Source organism: Centroberyx gerrardi, chromosome 10 (assembly GCF_048128805.1).
Source record: "Centroberyx gerrardi isolate f3 chromosome 10, fCenGer3.hap1.cur.20231027, whole genome shotgun sequence".
Classification (NCBI taxonomy): Eukaryota; Metazoa; Chordata; class Actinopteri; order Beryciformes; family Berycidae; genus Centroberyx; species Centroberyx gerrardi.
The window spans coordinates 8,028,010-8,044,463 of NC_136006.1; the positions used below are offsets into that span (position 1 = coordinate 8,028,010).

The 16,454-nt window shown below is 39.5% G+C and overlaps 1 protein-coding gene across 1 annotated transcript in view; it reads right to left on the reverse strand.

Moving 5' to 3' along the window:
• LOC139926529 (inactive dipeptidyl peptidase 10-like) overlaps window positions 1–16,454 on the reverse strand; it is a 48,985-nt gene that overhangs the window by 18,834 nt on the left and 13,697 nt on the right. The window contains exons 6-7 of the mRNA XM_078286195.1: window positions 817–869; window positions 312–393 (exon numbers count right to left, since the gene is read on the reverse strand). Coding sequence (XP_078142321.1) covers window positions 312–393; window positions 817–869 — 135 coding nt within the window. The remainder of the gene's footprint in view (window positions 1–311; window positions 394–816; window positions 870–16,454) is intronic.

Genomic DNA, 16,454 nt, shown 5'->3' on the forward strand with positions numbered 1-16,454 from the left:
CACAAAGTGTAACACAACAAATTATTGTCATTATGTACTGGACAGCTTGTAATCATGAGGCAAGCAGCATGGCATTTCAAATAGTTCCCCCCAAGTATCTTTGTAAAGTTGTATTCAGGTCATCAGGTTGCTCTTCACTGACTTGCTTGGTTAACTAAAGGTTAAATAAAAAAGGGCAACTTTTATTACACATCATCAAGTACTGTCCTACCTTGCATGATTAAATTACCCACTAGTGCGAACACGTTGTTTTACTGAGGTAATGATGGTGAACGCGTCCTAAACCCTGGCTGACCCAGTAGTCGACTCACCAGCTGTTGGCCAAGAACGCCCCAGGAGGCGAACTGCAGGACTGAGTCTGAAACCTCTGGAGGGTTTAGCTCCCGCACCTCTCTGATGAAATGACAATGGAACAGGTATTACACATCGGCCGTTACACACCAGACCAAGAACCATTTACGTCAGTTTTTTGAACTTTTGAACAGCCACACTGACTGCAAATTTATAGTCAATTCAAACGATTTTGAGTGTAAATGCTCTGCATCACCTTTAGTGACTGTAACTATGAATATACTGTACGCAACACATCAAAATACACTCTTAATATTATGAAATTTATCATCAATCCTTACTTATTCTAAACTTAAACTTTTGGTCCTAAGCTATACATCACTGGTCTAGTCATATTTGTCATAGTTCAGTTGTATCGTACTGACAAGGACAGAACTGTGTATAGAGCCGCACCATAAAGTGAGAAAGAAATAACTTCATTATGCAAGGATTATGTTGTTTATGTTGAAGTCTTTTCTTACTCACCTAGTATGCAGGTTGTAGATCAAGTATGAAGCCAGGAAAGAGTGCTGGTAGACCTAAAGCCCAAACACCAGAAAAGCACATAGTCATTCTCAAGTGCATCTTGATAAACATCATAAACAGACATTTGTCCTTTCCCAGTAATGACAAAGTAAAGTACTGTACGAACACAAGAGCCAGGATAAACAAGGAAATAATTTGGATAGTTATTAGTTTAAAGGAAAAATCCACACTTGGATACTCTTACAGTTATATATCACCAATCAGTGATGTCCAATGCTTTCTGGGAGTTATTTTTTGTTTTAATTTACCCACTTTCCCTCAACCTGCCTCGTCAACTTCTACTTCAGTTAGTGATTTTCCAGAATGACTTGACAACCCCAAAGAAGGGTTTTCTCTATGCATGTGGAGAGAGGAATAGTGATAAAGTAGTAAGTTTTTCTGGTTGCAAGTTCCAGTGCAAGTGGAAAGAGAACAATATTTCATGGATGTGTGTGGACAACATAAGATTTGTTTTCCTGCATACAGTATGATTGACGTAAGTACATTTTACATTTAAGTGCTTTTTGTTTACCTTAATGAACAAAGAAACAGTTTGACATTGTACAATAAGTGTAAAATACATTTTATAAGTATACGTTTTGAGCAGACACTCAGTTATGCCTCAAAACACTTCAGCAAGGCTCAGTGATTGATTCAAATTTGAGGCCCTGAGCAAGCAAGGAAGCCTAAAGTTGTCACCTACCGCCTGCACACTTCAAACTGTTAATGGGTAATTCATCATTACTAATTTGCCATGCTAATTTTCTCACTGAACTTAAGGGGGTGATTACGTTGGAGAAACTCAAAGTAGAAAGTAGAGCAGCTAGATGGGGACTTTTTTTTTTTTTGCTTTGTATAATTTCACATCATCGTTAATCTATATTCAAACTTATGATTCCTTTGCATTTTTCTCCCCAAATAAGTCACTTTCAATATCAAACATTAATACCACTTTCACTCTGTTGCACCACATATTTACACAAAACTCGCCTCACCACTTTCAGCCTCCAATAATTTTCCCTGTACGAAGAAATGACTATAGAATATCCACTCACAAAGCTTTTATTTCAGCATTTGTTGAGATAATGGTTCAATACCTGAGTGCCTCTGCATGCTAATCAGCTGGAGCATTAGCATAACAATATTACAGTAAGCTCACCCCAGAGCTGTTTGATAAATACTGTAGAGCCACTCCATTCCCCTTAACAAAAGCTCAATTGTGCATGGAATGGAGTCTGCTTGGCTGATCTACCCGCCGCCCAGCCTTCACTCCTAATTTGGACTCGCCCCTCCGCCGCACAAGAGATTTCTCCAGGACCAAAAAAAAAACAAGAAATTGCATCGTAACTTGACCCTTCTTCTTCTTCTTCTTCTTCTTCTTCTTCATCTTATTCTTCAAAAAAAAGACGTCAACAGCACTCGGCAGATCCCCCTGATAGGTGACAGCTCTGTGATGACTCCTTGATAAGGCTGTCAACAACGGGTGACACATGAGAGGAGAGGGTGTTTGGACATCTGGAGATAGGCCTCTCAGAGTAAAAGACAGTTTTAGACAGCCTTGGTGTGTCTGAAGGGGGGGGTTGGGTGGGGTAGAGAGGAACGGTAAGGTGTTTTCAGCAGACCTGGGTGAAATAGCACTTGCAAATAATTCTTAGCGTTTGTTTTATCTTGCAGAGAGTACCAGATGGGTGGCGTTTGCCGCACAGTTGCGACACTAACAGGAGAGTATTTCAAAGTAAACACAGTATACTTTTCTGTGATTGACAGCCTGACACTGAATTGTCTGGTGCTCGTCTCGCATCTGAATCATCCTGATGCTGTTAACCTCGCTCATCTGCCACTCCGAAAACAAACACTTGAATTGATTGCTATTAGTATGTGACTCAGGTTTAAGCTTGAGCAGGCTTGACAAGGCAGCGGAGGGTATGTGATGAATGTGAGTGATAAGATATGAGAAGGCTGACAAGAGTGAAACATTAAAATCTATGTCCAGTCAAAAAGTTTATTGAAAAAAAAAAGAAAAGAAAAGTGTATGAAACATTTTTCGTATTCTAAATGTCAGTTTTACAGATAGTGGGACAGAGCAGTGACATTTTCCTTGGAGAATGTAGATATTGAATATTGGACTCCTGAGCTCAATAAACGCTATGTAAGGTAGACAGCTGACACAGCAGCACCCACACCTGCTTCTCGCAACTGTAATTTCAAGTTCCAGAGTATCCATCCAACATACTTTCATAAATTCTCAAGTCATGGAGGAGAAAATAAAAGTTTGCCCTCTAACCTATTCTTCAAAATAAGCTTCATGCCTCTTTATTCTTCATTCTTTACTTCCCTAATAACTGTAGTGCAAATAAGATCCTTTGTACAGCAACAATAAGTCACAAGACTTTGAATAGAGTGATGAGCAGCCAGAGGGGCTGGTGTCACTCCTGTCAGACACAGGGAACAAGTCATTGTTACCAAGTCAGATCAAATCAAATCAAATCAAATATAATTCTAAAGTGCCTTTAACAAAAGAGGTTCATCACAAAGTGCTTTACAGAGCAACAAAGGATACAAATACAGTTAAAGAATATAGTCGCTAGCGGCAATGGCGGGGTTCATGGCAGTACAGCAGCCAGAACTGAAATGTGGACCTTTCCATTAAGATTACTGTCAGTTTTGGCTGTTGAGCCATCAGGCCCCAAGCTATGAAGTTCTGATACTGAAGAATGTAATAGCAAGTTAAAAGGTGTCAATATCCAACTTTGTATTGGCTTTACTGTGTCTAGCTGTACACTCAAAGTGCTGCTGCTGGGCAAAATCTGGTCGGATCTGTATGAAATTTGGTTTGCATGTTCCACATAAAGGTTTGAACATGATTACCAAGTTTTATAGTGATTGGTGAAATTCTATTACAATAACTTATTCTAGTTATAAGCAAAAATGTCATAGGCCGAGCCCACTTTTACCAATGATGACTAGGACATGGTCCTAGAGCATGTGCACCGAATTTCGTGCAATTTCACCAATTGTATTAGGAGATACAGTTTTCTGGCATTTGTGGCGCCCCCTATTGGTCAATCTTTGAATGGCTTTGCACACATGTTCATTCAATATACATGTTGTCCAAGTTTCATGATGATTGGACAATCTATCACAAAGTTATCACAATTTAGCTGATAGGCCACGCCTCCTTCACAATTTCAAGAGTTAATATCTTCAAAACTCAAAATATCTTCAAAACGAAGATAGAAGAACTAACATGAGAAGACAACACACTCGTTGAGTGGGACAGGTCTTAACTGTGTTTGTTTGCGGGTGTGTGTTTTGCGAGTGTATGTATGTCTGTGTGTGTGTGTGTGTGTGAGAATGGATATGAGAGTGCTCTAGACAAATTAAGAAGTGTCAAACATAGCAAGGGGGATACAGGAGGCCTTCCATCAGGAAAGGCAGGGACGGGATAAAGGATGAGTGCGATGGTGGTTTGTTAGATAAGTTAAGGTAGGTTATAATGCTAAATAAATGGGTTTTGAGTCCGGACTTAAAGCAATATTCCACTTAGTTTTAACATGGGGGTCATTTGGCCCTTGATCGCCATGAAAACCAGAAAATAAACTAATCACATCACTACAAACTTGTCCAGCTGCATCCGATCTCGGTGAGTAGTTTATATTCTGGTTTTCATGGCAGTCACATGCCGAATAACTCCCATGTTAAAACTAAGTGGACTATTGCTTTAAAGACTGTCTGGTTCCCTGACGTGGGCTGGAAGCTGGTTCTAAACAGAGGGAGCGTTACAGAAGAAGACTCTGCCCCCCCTCCACTAGTTTCTTCTGAATAAATGCAATAACAAGGAGTCCACATCCTGTGAGCGGAGGGTCTGTGCAGGTTTGGAGGGAGTAAGTAGTTCTGAGATGTATTGAGGGGCCATTTAATGACCATTTAATGCTTTGAAATGGAGAAGGTTGGTAAAGAAAAAGGTAGTCCATTAAAGAACATCTCATTTGCAATTTACAGAGGTTGAAATAATGGATTATTCTCATAGACCGAGTGTTCAGAGTGCACTTGCAACTGGTGATGGGGTTAAATTGTGCAGTGCTCTTTGTTTACACTACAACATAATTTAAATGCATTCCTTAATGAATAAAATGGAAACTCTGTGCCATTAGCTGAAGCACCCAGACTTGCACATTTTGCCCATGCAACCCATGTTAGTAATCAGGAGCTCAGTAATTATGTAAATACACCTATACAAATGACGAAAGTGCACAGCAAAATCTGCATAAAAAGGCTGCTGACCAAAAGGAAACCAGAATAGATCCCATGGAAAGCACTGAGGCAGCAGTATATTACAGCACAGAGCTAGCGCGATTATGATAAATTCATAAGACAAGTGGAGACGGTGGTGCTGGGGCAGGCTATTACTCTCCATAGACTGAGGCTGTCACTTTGATGATGAACACATCTGCTCAGACCATCTCAGGAGGAGATCAGCACCAGTCTCCTTCAAACTCTGCTGTCTCAATCCCATCAGCCACACAGACCTCATTATCAAGCCACCTTAGTTCAATGACAGTGAGATGTTCCTGCGGCCGTCGTCTGAGCCATCCGATTATGGAATTTAACAGTAGAGAAGACATATGGTATTGCTACATAATGCAATTTGCAACTCGTAGTTTCGCTGCTATTGGGGACACCGAGAAGTTCCCTCCCCTCTGGTGTAATAAATGAAGTGTTTTATTTCCTTTTACAACTAGCAACTTACCCAAAAAAATAAAAAGGCACACACAGCAGCTCTATTGTTCCTCAGCAGTGTCACAGCTCTCTATCTCTCTTCCTACTGATAAAACCCATGGGGAATCTACAGGAGAGGGTTAATGGGGTTCAGGTGCCACTTGTCTCATCGAGTCACTCTTTGTAACCAAGGCTCAACTCTGTCCCTGCTTACCAAAGCACCTGTTTCAAAACTAAAGACACCGTGTTCTCTGGAATTATGCAAATAGCTGAAGTCAGACCAGACAGCTGGAAGTGAGACGCTTCACTCCTCGATACCTCAGTGATATGGAACTTCATCAGGGTGTGGTAAAAATCATTTTGTGCTAATCAAGTCTATTCGTTAGTAGCAGTAAAGGAAGTAGATGTTGTATTATTGTGAAAATCTAACTTTAAGTATACATTTCTCATCTTAGCTGTGATTTTAAACTCTGATAATCCTCTATGTCTGCTACTGGTTTAATTGCTGTTAACTAATAAGTGAAGTCGCCTAACTGTATTGTATTCTCCACAGTAGAGATGAAGCCAGCTGATTAACTAGGGAGCCAGAGAGCTGAGGTCATATTCACATAAACTGATAATTAATTAGGTCTATATGTCATCGCCACAAACGCACCATGCACCATGGGACTGTACTGAATCTGCTTTAAAGCCAATTCAGAACTCCACTGATGCAGGAAATACTTGACATGATTAATGTCAACTGAAATACCCAAAGTGAAATACTCAAAGTCAATAAGTGACTGACTAACAAGGTGTCATTGGCTGTGTTTACATGCAGGGAGAATTGCGTTCTTAACCCAGTTACTCAAGTAACCCAGTTTTACGTTGACCCATGTGAACTAATGTAACTGTTAGAATAACCTGGTTAAGCTCATACTCCGATTATGAGAAACTCAGTTAAGCTCCCTGGCTAACTCCGATATTTAACAGGTTACTGTGGCATGGAAACATCTTACTCCTTTCACTTTAAGTTTCCGCAGTCTGCGCATATTCGCACATCGTTGTGGCTACATTTTGTCAAGAAAAACATGGCGACAAGCAATATTTATTTTGTCTGTATTAGAAGTAACTTAGTCAAAGAGGCAGAGGGTGGGTGGCAGCTGAACCTTTTCATTCTTTTTTGCTGGTGGACGGCTGTAGCTGTGGATGGGACACCTAAGGTGGACAGGAATATTCTGTTAAATGGTTTATTCATGGCAAAAGAGAGACTCAGTCGTAGGGTGTCAAAGGTTCATGTAAACAGTTTAACCCAAATTAGACCTTAACCAGAGTATGGCCAGTGGGCCATAGGCGAAAGGCAATAGGTTACTTTGTGCATGGAAATGCAGTCATTGATTCAATATTCAATTTTAATAGGATTCATCAGTTCTGGTTTAGGTTGAAATTTCAACAATCATTCCTCTCAACTGATGCTTGTTCACTCTGTGCATGCCCAAGGAGACATTGACTAAATTTACGTGGATGGAGATACCAAACTATTGGCCATACTCTGGTTAAGATCTTATTCAGATTATGTTGCTTACATGTGCCTTGATACCCTGATTGAGTATCCCTGTGCCCATGAATAATCCAAATAACAGAATACTAATTTACCAATACTGAATTGCCAAACAAGTGTCATGATAACCACAAATATTATGTCTGGGGGAGAAAAGTCAACCAATCTTTTTTAAATGGTACCAAAAAAAGAAGAAAAATGCTGCTGGGATGATCATGTTTAACTACCAATTGGTGTTTTTTGCCAATCTGTCGGCTTCTCCAATCTAATTAAACCATCCCACGATTTGACGAATGATGATCTAGAAAAACAACTATGTGCACAGGGTTCTTATTTTTTATTGATGACAATAATATGAATGTACACAATAAAACAAAAACTGGGATAAAAAATACAGCAACAGGAGGAACAGTAACAAGCTTTGGGATACTTCTGTCATGGTCCCTGCCTGGCCCTTGTGTTTTCCTTGTGTTTCCCCTTCCTTGTGTTCCTAGTGCTCCCCTGTCGGTCTCTCTCCCTGTCCGTGCTTTGTTTGTGTGTGGGCGTGGTCTCCCTTCCCTGTTCTCCTGGCTCCCTCTCCCTCAGCAGGTACATGCAGAGGGGCGGGGCCGATCTCCACGGGAGTGAGGCTCACAAGGCACATCTGTCTCTCATCCCGCAATCAGCCCGGCTTCTTAAGCCTGCTCCAAATTCTCCCCAGTGCCAGATGATTCCCGCACATGCTCGTGTCTCATGCCTCCTCGCTCTCGTGAAGATCTCCTGTCGTAGTGTTTCCTCAGCGTATCTCTTGTAGATACTCTAGTCCCAGTTTTCTAGTGAGTTTTTTCCCTCCTGGACACTTTAAGTTATTTTGCCTGTTCATGGTCTCGTTTTTCCCGTCAAGGTGATTTTCTGTTTGTTACTTTGTTACTTTGTTACCTCGTGATTTTGGTTTTTGTACTCTGCCTTAGTTTTGCCCCGCAAGGTGATTTTCTGTTAACTTTCGAAAATAAACTGTTTTCGTTTGATTCTGCATCTGGGTCCTGGCTCTCCTTGAACACACCCCTAACAACTTCCAAGTCACACAAAAACATTTTATTAGTTTTGGGGTGTCTGGGTTTTTCAAGGTAGATAAATAGTTGCTAAGACCAGATCTGAATGCAAAGAAATTGGGTTTTTGATAAGAAAATCTTTGTGGTGTATGTGAGATATTTGGCCAATTATCAGAGCAGGTTGACAACAAATAATGCATTACCTTTAGAGAGTTTGTTGTTGAAGACCCCAAATAATATGTGTTCCACTTAAATAAAAAGTCAACCCTCCCTCCCAGAAAAGGTCGTCATTTTTTGGGGTAATAACCAGGTTAATTTCCACTTGTTATTGTCTAAAAAGTATTTCCAAAAGAAGACTGCAGGTTGAGACAAAACAATATGTGTTATATTTCTAATACATTTGTTAGTAAGTTTGGGACTGACTACAGCACAGTTGTCATTAATATAAATACCTTCATGGCCTACAGTAGGAATGACGCTTTCCTTTTTATGGACTGCAGATAGTCTTTCTGACCTTCTGGTACCACTTGCAATTGCATCAATAGCAATGGCGTCATCATGCAGGGTGTCAGGGAACGTAGTCAGACAAGAATTCAGTATATGTTGACAGACAGTTGACCTTCATTTTTGAGTAACTGGCATACACACAGAATAACTTTGTCAAACCAACTCTTGTATTGTATGTCCATGTTATTCCACATAAAGTACCCATGTGTGGAAAAGTTATTCTTGTGTTTTAACACAGGATCCTTATGGTTGCTATCAAACCATCAACATGTAAAGTGGTTCTTTTGTTTTTGCTACAAAGGTGAATTTCTTCACATAACAAATTGGCCTACTCTGCTCTTCTCTTCAGATAGAAACTAAAATCCCCAGATTGAATATTGTAGTGATAGATAACAGGCTGTCAAAGGTTATCTAGCTGATGTTAGCATTTCTTAGTTTAGCCTGGACAAGCTGGTTGAAAAAGGGCACAATTACTGTCTGGAATGGCAAAGTTAACTTGTCTCCAAAGTGCAGTAAAGCAATAGCATTGTAAGCTTATTCCTGGTTATTGCTATTAATAATTTTACTGAGAAATCTTAAAAATCATTCTACTGTTAGTATGCTCATTTTTTAGCTTTAGCTTGCTGTTAGTAGTTGTAGCCATTTCACACCCAAACCAGTAATATTAGGATCTGCTGATCTGAATCAATATGATGCTAATTAATAATCCATTCTTAAACTTTCACAATTCAACCTGTTTGGGTTTTTTCCTCTTTTAAAGGGAAATTGGAGGGACACTCAGAGCCAAATGCATTTGGTATCAATAGTTTCAGTAAACCGTTAACTGTAGGCGGTGTAAAGAACGGTTAGACTCTAGTGCTGCAAATAGTATAAAATACTCAATGCGGATATGTATTACATTTTTTCCCCAATTTGTTTTAGGTGACAAGATGGCATTTCAGTCAACGCTGCTGATGGAAGGCGAAGAATGTTCACACCTCTGCGCTTGAAGTGTTTCATTAAAGGGACACTTGGACGCTACAGTAAGTTCTGGTATGTTACTGCACCTCTTCAAGGACCTGTGATCTCACATTCAAGTCCGAGCCTCGCCAGGCCCAACAGACACTGAGAGTCTACAGAGTCAAAATTGTCGCATTACTGCAGGAATAGCAGGTAAAATCACATTTATACCAGAGTTTGCAGAGGATCTATCCCCGCTGTTTTTGACAGTGAGTCAAATGCAAGGTGGGCTCAATGACTGATGATTTCAAAGTCATGCATATGCAAAGCAGCCTCTGATTAGCACCATACCATCACCATTTGGGATGGAATTTGAGGATTGTAGGCAACAGCCGGGATATTATTATTACTTTTTACCCTTTCGTTAGCCCCCACTGAAATGTTGGTTAGTGATGAAGATTTTGCACTCACAACCAGCTTGAGGATGGAAATTACTTTTCAGTTGTTTTGAAAGTACAATATGGTTAAGTGGTAATATAACAAGTTTATATTTATTTCTCTGCAGTTCCAACAACAGAGGGACCTTGTGATCTTTGAAATTGCCTCTGTCCTTTACAGACGGCAGCTAACAAATGCCCCTCTCTATGCTGCAATGATAATGAGTTTTCCAGGATTGTGTGCGCAGCCTGTTTCTATCTTTAGATCCGCACCTGAGAGGCCGCAGTCCCTTATCTCTGCTGCATGGCCGGATCACGTATCTCAACTGTGACGAGATACACACAAAGGACAGCAAGACTTACTGAGAGGCTTGATGTAGCATTTGAGAATGGCACTCATTTTGTATAATGTATTGAACTGGAGTTGCGGTGCTGCGATGAGGGATTAAAACATTGTAGAAGTGCGATCGCTAAGGGAAAGCCATTATAGAATTACAGAGAAAAAGACAGGAATCCACATGTGAAACTTGCAATGCTCCAAATGTAATTTGACATTGATACATTGATGCAGTGTACTCAAATTATGGAGTGTGATGGATGATGGAGCATAATTAAATTACCTTGGATGTGAAATGGCACAATGAATGAGGGCGAAATACAATCTGTCAATTTTAATTCTGGTATTTTTAGCCATATCACACAAATAGTTTAAGAGCAGCTCTTTTTCTACATGTCCATCCATTTCAGGCTGCAAAAGTACATTGCCAAATCAAAATATTTAACAAAGTACTATTTTTCCATCTGTAGTCAAACATTTTTAATGAGCAATGAGCTCTGAAAGTCTGCACACATACGCAATCACCAGACTCTCGATAACTTATTGCAAGGTTATCTTTCCAGCCTTTTTTGCATTTCAATGAATCTCAATGAGGATCTGGCTTTGCTTGACTCTAAATTATTCCAAGGTAGTATGGAGTGCATGGACGGGGTAAATGAGCTCAAGTAAACAAGGGTCTGACTTGTCACACCAGCCTTGAACCATCATACCCCTGCTACAGAGCTTCAACAACTACATATATGTTTTTCTCCACCTATCCTTCTATAAACATTTCATTTTTATAATCTTGATACTTGAATTAATATTTCTGAATGAAAGCCTCATGAGTCAGTGGAGTGCTTTGGGTTTTTCCATCACAGCCAATTCATGATGGTGTCCATTTAGATAAAGTGAGCATTATGAGCAGCTGATAAAGAAAAGGTGACACCTGCATGCATTGACTTACCATCGAGATAAGTAGGAGTCAGAAATGATAGAGAAATGATGGAGATGAGTAAAAAAACTTAAACAACACTGACATTTTCCTCTAATCAAGCACTGAATACATAACTGTTTATGTCGCAGTTCATGAGATTCACATCACCACTAGGCAAGCCAAGTTTGAAAAAGCTGCATGGTCAAGCATAAAGAATCCACAATTGCTGTAATATATGCACAGAATTTAGATGAATGTTTAACACTCTCCGTGGGGAAATTGGATCATTTCAGCAGCAAATAATAGGTAATAGGTAAGAACGGAGCAAATAGAAGATATTAAAGATAATACAACAAATAATTACAACAAGTGTGCATTGTGCAAATGCATTGTCAGCGTTCCACATTATAAAAATGACAGTAGGTAATATATGTATACAAATATGTCCAGATAAACAAATGTGTTTGAGGTATTCACAGCCCTAACCCTAACCACTAAATATGTGGTATATTGTGCATAAATAGATATATATATAGCTATATAGCTTCATAAGCAGTTGCAAATATATGTCAAAACCAATCTATATCAGTTCTGAAACCAACAAATGTTAAGTAGAGGAGATGTGTGTCTGTTACCTTACTGAGCTGTTGAGGGTTAGGGTTATCTATGCAAATACCATCTGTAAATACAGCACAAATTATGCCACTACACCATTTGAAAGTACTTGGAGATATAATTATTTACATAGGTTGTTAAACGTGCTAATTTCATTTGGATGTCTAAAAAGTTGCAACAGATGTCAAATGTTTCTCATACCTCCCCTCCAGTGTGTGCCAGGCGGTACAGTCACACTTATTATCTACCCTCTTCAAATCAGTTCATTATGGTTGCCATGAAGCCAACAGGCAGACCTGAATTTGAGCCTGGCAGAAAGTTATTCTCAAACTGCCAAGAGCAGCTGACAGACCCAAAAGCTCACAGCAAGTTTGTATCGATTGGCAAAGGATGATGGAGCCCAAAATCAATGTGCACAATCACTGCACATACATCAGCTGACACTCCAACTGTAGGCTTTAAGTTCAGCACTGCTTTAATCAACGTATTCTTTTTTCATAGTGATTTTCTAAATATATTGGGGAACAAGTCATGGAATACAGACATTATTGCAACTAGAGCACTAAGACTTGAGAGGCTGAGAAAATTAGTAAATACAGTAAATAATAAATGAATAATCTGCAAATTTATTACATTACACAGACAAAATGATGGCCATCAGGACTTGATTTAATTATTTAAGACTTCCTGGAGAAAAAGAGATATATAATTGCTCAGTTCAACTTTAAAAACGTTGCCACTTTTTCATTTGCCTGCACAGAAGTGGATAGGAAGGAAACTGGCTTGTGCTGTAAATCGAGGCATTTTTGATTTCAAACATAAGTGCTCACTATCGCCGAAGCTTTCATAGTTTGATTGTAAGGCCCACCTTTTCCACATTTATGACCCATTAGAGGTAGAGTTGAAATTACTTCAAATTTGAGGTCTAAGGCAGTAGTAATTACCACATCACTCTCATTTTAAGTACTCACAGGTAATGGGCCATCTTGCCTTTTGAAAGTAGAAGAACTTGCTAATGATTTGCCCCCAAAAGACATGTGAGGCATAAAATGTTTCAAAATATAAGTGTGTGTAGGCTTCTTACAGTGCGACTCAATGTATTATTATTGTTATTAGTAGTAATAGTAGTAGTACTTCTCTTGTACGTTCCATTGCAGTCGTTTGAATGACTTCTGCCTGAGAAACGTACAACATAGAAGAGAGTCATTCCACTTTCAGGGTCTGTGCTCACAGGAAAAATAAATTGCTTGGACAACAACAGGAAAAGCTGAAATAGTGCAAATCTAAAGCGATCTGGATCAACAGTTGAGCCTCTGCCTGGAGCTGATCATTTTGATTATCATGTCTGAGCACACTCCCTCCGCACACACAAACAGCCCTCCACCCCCATCCCCAACACTCTGTAAACACCATGTTAAATGGTGGAGCAGAACTGGAGTGGCTAGGCCACAACAGAAAGCTCCTTGTTTGTTTTGTGATATTGCCATTTTAGTGTGGGGCGCGCTGGGACTGTTGGGGGGCTCAGAGTGCTGATCCCCAGCCAGGCTGCCACTGAGATGCTCTTAAAGGGGCAGTAAGTAATTGATGACTTTTATCGACCTCTGTCGGCGACCGAGGAATGGCAACATGGCACAGATTACGGTGGCCTGTAACTGACACAAATATAAAGTCACATTTTCACATTAGAGATGAGTAAGCTAGCTAATTAGAGCAGAGATCCAACAAAAACCTTTGGAGAAGAGTTAATGTATAACGATGAAAAATACTGTAATAATAAAAATGCTTTGACATTTACTTGACTTGGCTTGAGAACGAGGCTTTTTAGCCTTCGTAGCTGAATCGTTTTGTCTCATAGTACCATCCTCCATCATTCAGCAGTTGAAAATGCGCATGGTTGGGTGAGGTGTGTGTGAGTGTGTATGTGTGTGTGTGTGGGGGTGGGGTGGGGGAACTACACTCTCTCTTCCAAAGCAAAGAACAGGCCGGAAAGTGAGTTTTGAAATCTCAGCACCTGGCAAAGTAATCGTTGTTGCCATTTTGTGGTGTGGGTCAGTAAAAATCTTACTCACTGCACCTTTATGCAAGGTATATTGGCAACGGAGATGCCTCAGTGGAGCTGAAAACAATAGAAATTGTGGTAGTGGGCGGCTCCCAGGTGTGTATCAGTGTGTATCTGTGTGTATGTGAAGCAGAGCAGGGCTGCAAATGAGCATGCATGCTCACCCAGCCTTCCCTGGATAAATAAAGGTTACAGACAAAAAAGAGAAAAGTGCCCTCTTTGTGTTCGCAATGTGTGTTGCTCTCTGTCGACTGAGTTGCAGAACCGTTATTAATACAAGTGAATGGAATACAGCATAATGGCTACCCAGTTGTTTTTTATGCACACTACTGATGTGCGTACAATCAAAGACGTTTGTTTACATCCTGTTTACTGGTTTCTTTTAAAAGAGTGAAAGGAAACCAGTTATTGTATTGAATGCTTTGTTGCATGGTTCCTTCAGAGCTGTAATACACTGTTATAAGAACCCAAGTAATAAGAGGGAGCTTGTTTGTATGATAAACATGGGGCCAAGGCAGAAAACACTTTAATTTTTCCTAGCTTGTTCACTGGATCTGATTTTCCTCTCAAGATATTAATATAGCTAGTATATTCTGGGCTACACTAATTCCCACTTCAAACTACACTGCATGGTTGTTCTTAAATCACTGACGATACGAAGAGAAAAAACATTTGATGGTGCCAAATTCCAGGGAAAAATATTAGCAATAATAAGTCTGACGCAACATGAATGAACAGCAACTGCAGTATCACATTAAAAATGTCATACTGGTGAACTGCAGTTCGTGCTGTACTTTATGCAGGCTTTTGTTCAAATGCAACCAAATATGATACAGGTATTAAATGGAGATTAACAATCATTGAAGTTTATGTTTCACCTTTGCTTCCAGCTGCACTGCTGATAAAGTAACAAAGGCTGATGTTCCTGTGAGGATTACTATCGGTTTGGCACAAAGAAATGTAGAACATAATGTACTGAATGTTGGCACTAGCCTTGAGTAAAGCATAATAAAGAAGCTCTTACTCGCTCCTTAAATCACACTGATCAAGAATGAAAGCCTTTGTGCACTGTGACTCAATATTTAATGTGTTGTCGGGCTTGTATAAATCTGTGCACATTGTTGCGTTTCATACTGATGAGTGAAAGACCCTAGAGACGTCTGACATAGATTGTAATGTTATATGAAACCCCTTGTTTTAGGTGTGAAATGCTGGTACAATGGTAAACAGCTGCTCGCATAACAACTTGCCTGATTCAATTCTTCTTTACAGGGGAAATTATTTTTACTTTGGCAAATTACAACCATCAAAGGAATACAAGATTTTTTTGGGCAAAAAGCTGTTTGCTCAAATTACCCTTTTGCACCAAGAGAGTTGAAGCGGTTTGACCTCTGTGTGTCAAGTGTTTCATGTGGTCAAGTGCGATTGCTACATTAGCACACTGTGCTGCATGTGAAGTGGATAGTAGAAGTTTGCTTGGTGTCATCTCAAGAGTGTCAGGTTATGAACTGTGACAGACTGGGCAGGTCAAACTGCTTGTCACAGCAAGTTGATCAAAGAGCTTGGAGCAGAATGGGAATAATAATAATAGCAATGGCCGAACTCCACAGTACTATGAACAACATTTAAGAAGTGGTATAATCAACCAGATGTGATGCGTAAGTAATGTTATAGCCTTAGTTTTTAAGTTCTAATCATTGGTTTTTACATTTATCCCTTGTGTTTATTTTATTGTATTTTTATTTTATTTTAATGACTCTTATTTATTGATTTTTTAAAATTGTATTGTTTTATTGTTGTAATTTTGCTATGTGAAGCACTTTGGGCTGCATGCTTGTATGAAAGGTGCTATATAAATAGTTGAGTTGAGTTGAGTTGAGTAAGTCAAATTACTGTGGGCCTGCTGTCTAAATAAACCTGTGTGCCAGAGATCCACATGAAGAGTGTTTACATCCTTAGAATCAGTATCCAAAACATAAATGCAATCCAGCTATTATCACTGTATGGTCAACTGTAGGCCAGTTACCCCCTTATTTTCTGAACTCAGTGTTTGCAGGTGGTCTAAACTACCAGCAAACTGTAGCTATGCAACTACTGAAAGGCTGCTGCCAGTAAAATGTATGCTAAACCTTAGGGAAATACGGCACATTTATTTTCAGTATCTGATTCATTGTGAAATCAGACTGCAGCAATTCAGAAACAGATAAAGCAAGTTACAGTACTACAGTTGTGACGTCTTTGTCATTGTATAAGGGGACTGAATATTCATAACAAGCTAATTTACAACTTTGTATTCAGGCATTTGATTTATGCTGCATAGGCATAGCAAAATAGAGCAGGGATTTCCAAACTCCCAGATAGATGTGTTTTAGTCCACTGTCCCTTATTTGATAGGGTTTTTGATATGAAAATGAAACCAATCAGAATAGTCATTCTTATACATTTTCTCATTGTGCTAACCTCTTTTGAATGAAATGAGAGCAAAATTTTACTATTTCT